Source organism: Ascaphus truei, chromosome 11 (genome assembly GCF_040206685.1).
Source record: "Ascaphus truei isolate aAscTru1 chromosome 11, aAscTru1.hap1, whole genome shotgun sequence".
NCBI lineage: Eukaryota > Metazoa > Chordata > Amphibia > Anura > Ascaphidae > Ascaphus > Ascaphus truei.
Window position 1 is genome coordinate 53,471,966 of NC_134493.1, and position 7,239 is coordinate 53,479,204.

Here is a 7,239-nt window from a genome sequence, read left to right on the forward strand (position 1 = left end):
GCAACCAGTCCCCAAAAAGACTTCTGGGCTCGTCGCCTCTCTCTATCTTCCTCCAACACCGTCAAGCCCTGACCACTGGCACTCTCGGCCCTTTTGCCTGTGTCTTGAGCACAGACTTGCCTGACGTCACTAACATGCCCCCCCCCCAACCGAGATACCAAGACGGGAATTCAACACCTCGAGTCCCAGCCATGTCTGCACCGCCATGCCCACCTGGGTCCAGCCAACCCAGACGCTCTCTCTCAGCACCCCCAACATCACATCACCACCCCCACCCCCCCATTCCCACACTGTTCGTCACACATACCTGGGCGAACCTACCCTCCGTCCTTCAGATCCGTAACCTCCAAGCGATGCCCATCTCTGCCCGGCCTTGCCAAGGCCCCGGCCCCGGAGCAGTCTGGTCCCTCATCATCTTATGGTCTTCCATGAAGGGGGTAAAGGTGAAATCCCTGCCCTCCCCCACAAAAAATAAACACCCCCAATGTCTACCCGGGACACTGCCCCTTGTGTGCCCCTACCCCCGCCATCTCCTCACCATACCATGCCCCTTAGCAGAGGCCCGATGGCCTCCTAAGCTCCTCCTGCCTCCCCCCTCACTAGGGCCCACCCTTATGGTTGCCAGGCGGCTTCTCCAAAAATACTGGACACAATGGTGAAAGTTGACATGGTCGACGCACACCCCCCTCTCACCTCTTTGATTCATGCTGTTTCCTCCTCTTCTTGGCTTCACCCTAGGCTCCTGACACCTCCTCCTGATTGGTTGGACAGCCCCCTAGCAATAGCCCTGCTCGGGGAAATCCCGCTGCCCCCAAGCCGGTCAGGTCACTATGTCCAGAGAGGTAATACCGGACACATACATGTCCAGAGAGGTAATACCGGACACATACATGTCCAGAGAGGTAATACCAGGCACATACATGTCCAGAGAGGTAATACCGGACACATACATGTCCAGAAAGGTAATACCGGACACAGACATGTCCAGAGAGGTAATACCGGACACATACATGTCCAGAGAGGTAATACCGGACACAGACATGTCCAGAGAGGTAATACCGGACACAAACATGTCCAGAGAGGTAATACCGGACACATACATGTCCAGAGAGGTAATACCAGGCACATACATGTCCAGAGAGGTAATACCGGACACATACATGTCCAATATTACCTCTCATTTTTTACTGGACAGAGTGTGCAAATACATGGCCGGTCCGGTTCTATACCGGACAGCTGGCAACCCTACCCTCCCTGTTAACAGGAATACATACCTGTGTGTGTGTTATACGCAGTCATCCATACCTGTCTGTTATATGCAGTCATACATACCTGTGTGTTATTGTGACGGGAGCTTTGCGACAGGCTATTAATAATACACACCAAAATATATACTATATGACTGGGTTGAACTGGGACGAGACTTAGATATGATAAAATATAATTTATTCCTTGATAAAGGTGAACACACAAAATATACAAATAACAGGCAAAATATAGACACTTACTTAAAGATTAGGACAAGAAAGCCATCAGGATACAGGATGGGCCATTTCTTCCATAATTCAGTTGCAGATGAAGACATCACAGCAATACATGAAGATCATGAAGACCATACATGAAAGACAATAGCCCTAGGCTGAGCCTGGTTCTTATACAATTATTTCCCTTTGAACACAACCTAAACCCAGCCCCTCTCATAAATCAGCGGTGACGTTGACAGTTTTCCTCAGAGTAAAACTCCTCCCACCCCACGACGTTTAAAAACTGCTTTTCCCTATCTAAATAACTTCATAACTTCAGTTTAGCAGTACTTACTGGCACGCGAGCATATTAATGCATTCCGTCACACATGACGCTCCCAATGAGACTACATATTACCGTGTAATATTAAAATTAAGAGAGATATTAATATCTGGCTCTTAGTATCTGTTAGATATCAAGTGTTTAGAATCATTAGTTGGGGCTCGGCCCCACGAATACACATATGTAATGTTTAGCATGTTCCGCCGAGGACATCTCATAAGATTCTTATATTTACAAAGGTCACCGATTCTGATTTTCTCCTTGGGTAGCCGCACCCCTGGCCCCCATCAAAAAATCCTTTGAAGCAGGGACCCCTGGGTGGTGGACATTTGTCACCTGGTGCTAAATGTCACACCCAATGTCCCAGCCTGGGTCTAGCTGTCTCTAGCAATATTCCCTTGGCCTGCAAATTAGGTATTAACATACTGTGCACCAAAAACCCCTTCTGATTTTCACACCCAACTTCAATCAAGCCTTTTGAAGTCCAGATTTTCTGAAAAGACACCCCACAGTTGTATTTTTATTAAACTGTAGCTTATTAACCCCTTAAGCCCCAGTGTGTGTGGTGCAGACACTGGCCCAGAAACAATACATTTTTTTACAGGAGAATATGCATTTGGATATTGAAGCGAGGTAAAAACACATTACTGGACCTCAGTCCAGTTAACCCCTTGCTTCCCAGATGAGGGTAGAGGGTGGCCAATTGGGGTGTAACCCCTTTAATCCCGGGCCAAATCCTCTCGATCGTCACAGTTATACGCAGTCATGTATATCTGTGTGTGTGTTATATGCAGTCATGCATACTTGTATGTTGTACGAAGTCATGCATACCTGTGTGTTATACGCAGTCATGTATATCTGTGCGTGTTATACACAGTTATGCATACCTGTGTGTTATACGCAGTCATGCATATCTGTGCATGTGCTATACACAAGCAGTCATGTATACATGCGCACTCCTGCGCGTTAACTTGTACATTGTATAGATTGTTCAGCTGTAGACATGTCCGTGACCTCTCTCACGCGTGGTGTATGCAGGTTCCGGCCTCAGACACCTGCTGATGGATCAGGGACACCCCCCCCCCCTCGTGCTTCACACGTCTCCTAAATATACACTGTAAAAATAAATATCTGGGAGCCCATAAATCAGCTAATCTCAGAGACTAACCACTGTGACGGGTCTCTCCCCCGTCATATACTGCGATATAGTCATGTATATAGTGCTGGCAGTGTATACGGTGCTGTATTTATGTATATAGTGCTGGCAGTGTATACGGTGCTGTATTTATGTGCATATAACGCTGGCAGTGTATACAGGGCTGTATTTATGTGTATATAGCATTGGCAGTGTATACGGTGCTGTATTTGTGTGTATATAGTGCTGGCAGTGCTGTATGTATGTATATAGCTCTGGCAGTGTATACGGTGCTGTATTTATGTGTATATAGTGCTGGCAGTGCTGTATGTATATAGCTCTGGCAGTGTATACAGGGCTGTATTTATGTGTATATAGCATTGGCAGTGTATACGGTGCTGTATTTATGTGCATATAGCACTGACACTGTATACAGGGCTGTATTTATGTGTATATAGTGCTGGCAGTGCTGTATGTATATAGCTCTGGCAGTGTATACGGTGCTGTATTTATGTGTATATAGCATTGGCAGTGTATACGGTGCTGTATTTATCCTCACGCAGCAACAAGGTAACATGGCAGTTTCACGGGAGTCCTCTTTGCGTCGTGTTTTGAAAAGGAAACAGAATTTTAAAAAAATATCCACTTTTCTTTTAAAAAGTCTGTTTTAGGGATTCAGCTGTATATTTGTAAACAAGACAGCAGTGGTACTCAGCACCCTCTAGTACCGTCGCATGTCCGACAGTCGCGACATTGTAGAGCGGTTGCCTGAAATTCCTGACCAGGAACACAAGTGGTCACAGCTATCTCTGTCAGGGGGTTAGCACCTGTGTGACAGTGACAGTGTGTGACAGTCTGTGTGTATATATAGACGCGCAGACCGTCACACAGCTCCTGGCTGTCACAATGAGAGGACTGGGCTTACTCTGCTGCTGCCTTACGTCCCTTCTGCTCTTTGGGGGCGCAGGTAGGACACCCCCTTATTCCTTCTATTTGACAGGGACCCCCCCCCCCTCACCCCTCTCTGTGTTTAGGACTCAAGAGCTGGGAAGCGGAATGCTGTTTTTATAGGGGGGCCGTCTAAACATTATCAGTGCTGCTGGGAGGTCCCCACGCCTGTGGGGTTCGGGGATTGCGGGACCCCCCTAAATATGGCGTTTTCCATGATGAAGTGCTGAGTTTTATCACTGGCTCTCCCATTATATCGGAGGATAGGAATCAGGAGGACTGACTCTGTATGAGCGCGTGTCCGGCAGGGGGTGTCCCGTTACTGGGGACCACGTTACGTGGCTAGAAATGTTACCGATTTCTGTCTCTACACAAATATTCACGTGAATTTTCTTATTTATTTATTTTTACACCGTGGCGGCCGGTTTTAAAATGACCGCCGGTCTGGAAACTGCCACAGGGACCCAGCGCTGAGCACCGGGCTTTCAAAAGGATCGAAATGTCCTTAACTCCTTCGCTGCCTTTGAGGCCATCAACGCACTGCGCTGCATGTTATTACATGGCTCTGCGTGTTATTACATGGCTCTGCGTGTTATTAGATGGCTCTGCGTGTTATTACATGGCTCTGCGTGTTATTACATGGCTCTGCATCGCTCTGCGTGTTATTACATGGCTCTGCGTGTTATTACATCGCTCTGCGTGTTATTACATGGCTCTGCATGTTATTACATCGCTATGCGTGTTATTACATCGCTCTGCATGTTATTACATTGCTATGCGTGTTATTACATCGCTCTGCATGTTATTACATCACTCTGCGTGTTATCACATGGCTCTGCGTGTTATTACATGGCTCTGCATTGCTCTGCGTGTTATTACATCGCTCTGCGTATTATTACATGGCTCTGCGTGTTATTACATGCTCTGCATCGCTCTGCGTGTTATTACATGGCTCTGCGTGTTATTACATGGCTCTGCATTGCTCTACGTGTTATTACATCGCTCTGCGTGTTATTACATGGCTCTGCATCGCTCTGCGTGTTATTATATGTCTCTGCGTGTTATTACATGGCTCTGCGTGTTATTACATCGCTCTGCGTGTTATTATATCTCTGCGTGTTATTATATAGCTCTGCGTGTTATTACATGGCTCTGTGTGTTATTATATCGCTCTGCATGTTATTACATGGCTCTGCGTGTTATTACATGGCTCTGCGTGTTATTACATGGCTCTGCGTGTTATTACATGGCTCTGCGTGTTATTACATGGCTCTGTCAGCAAAAGGATTAAGAAAAGAAGTTCAGCTGCGTTTGCAGAAAACAATCGGTGAACTTGTTTTAGGATTTTAAGAGATTGGGATATTTTGGGGGATCGCCCGGCATTCTTTCTGCAGTTCTGCGCTGGCTCCGACCCCACAAACGTGAGCCGCGTGTATCCTACTGTCTCTGATACCTACCTGTCAGACAAGGGTGAACTTCCAGGTGAAACCGCGCACAAGCTGTTATAGGACCGAGTGCTTTTGGTTAGTTGAAATACATTGGACTGCAACTTTCAATTCAATATCAAAAGGGTCACTGAGCCAGTCCCCCGACGCGACCTTAACCCATTAGCGTGACGCAGTGAGGGGGAGGGGCTTTGTGGCGGAGACACTGGCCTTGCAAGTGGGAAGTCACTGAGCTGTGAATCTGCCGGCTCCAGCATGGTATTGGGGAAAAGTCGCCGTTTCAAAAACAGAGTGTGAGCTCTTCAGGCAAGTTCTTATTTGAAAGTCTGCCTGTATAGCTCTAAAATAATACGCTATAACATAATACTATATTAACATAAGCTAACATCATGTAAATCAATGAATGTATGGATGGGAATGATTATATTGTAATATAATATATTATTATTATTATTATTTATAAGGCTATACAGTATATTATGTATAGAGATTAGAATAAAGCATTAATATGCCTTAATATGCTGATAGCCCAACATACTATAACCAATGCATATATGGATGGGGATTATTATATTTTAATTTATAATATAGTATTATTATTTATAAGGCTATATACAGTATATTATGTATTTAGATTAGAATAAAGCATTAATAACCTAATATACTATAACCAATGAATATATGAATGGGAATGATTATATATCAATATAATATAGTTGTATTATTTATAATGATATAACATATATTATATATTAAGATTATAATAAAGCATTAATAACCTAACGTACTATAACCAATGAATATATGAATGGGAATTATTATATTTTAATATAATATATTATTATTTATAATGATGTACAGTATATATTAAGGTTAGAATAAAGCATTAAGATGTTCATGGGACCCCAAATATAGCTGACATTTTTGTAGTTTTGCTCTTTAATACGTTCGTCCATTCAGCCCAACTTAATGCTAAATGTGAGACATCCTAATTACTTATATCTAGGCATTTGTATTGGTAGATTCATATTGATCCATAGAAATGATGTCTGCTTGTGTGAATTTAGGGTCTCTGGCAATTTGGGGTGCATTGAAGATTTGGGGGTTTGTTCCATCGGGACGTTTTGGGCCCAAATTAACCTTTGACTTTGACGGACCACTTGTGTGGGTATCGAATAGGCCCCTTATCCTCGGCAGGGAAAGATCAAGGATACAACAGGTGTCGGCGACAGAAACATGAGGTGTGAGGACAAAGTGACAGGTGGTGTGAGTTGGTGACGGACGTTATGGGGGTCGTCTTCAAGCAGGGGAAAGCCAGATCGCATTCGGGGCTACGGCTTTCAAGTAGCAGCTGTGACAAATAACAGCTGAACTATCAATGGGATAAATCTCATTAAATAATAGGGCTTTTTATATACAGTAACTCTGTCCCCAGTTGGGAGAATGTGACCCGTCCCCTTTGGAGGTTGACGTCTCTGCCCTGGGTGCCCATTGCATTCCAGCTACGGCACGAGGGTTGTTACGCTGGGGCGTCTTGTGCCGTAGACCGGCACGTGACTGTCTGCTGTATGCCAAACGCATGACGCCCACAAAGATTTCCTATTCCTTCGCGTCACTGGAGACCACGGTCAGGTGGACCACTAGCCATGTCGGCATCTATGATGTTACATATGATTGGCTGACACGGTAGTAAGAGCGGGTTCATCTTACCGATGGCTGTAGAGATGCCAACGTCCGAAGACCGAAACCGGTCAGCGGAGTCTGACGGAGCACAGAGATCTGTGGCTGTCTGGTTTTCTAATATCTTCCTTAGGACACCAAGGAACGAAGGATATAAATCACTCGTGAGTGATAATACCTAAAGGTGACCTAACCCTAGGGGTGCCTTGTTGCTTAGAGGCTTTT

At 45.1% G+C, this 7,239-nt stretch overlaps 1 protein-coding gene across 2 annotated transcripts in view; it reads left to right on the plus strand.

Moving 5' to 3' along the window:
* Positions 1 to 3,795: 3,795 nt before the first annotated feature.
* Positions 3,796 to 7,239, plus strand: part of SRL (sarcalumenin) — a 41,281-nt gene continuing 37,837 nt past the window's right edge. The window contains exon 1 of one of the 2 annotated variants that reach the window (XM_075566349.1): positions 3,796 to 3,908. In XM_075566349.1, coding sequence (XP_075422464.1) covers positions 3,848 to 3,908 — 61 coding nt within the window. In that variant the 5' untranslated portion in view covers positions 3,796 to 3,847. The remainder of the gene's footprint in view (positions 3,909 to 7,239) is intronic. The other variant, XM_075566350.1, reaches the window with a different exon arrangement.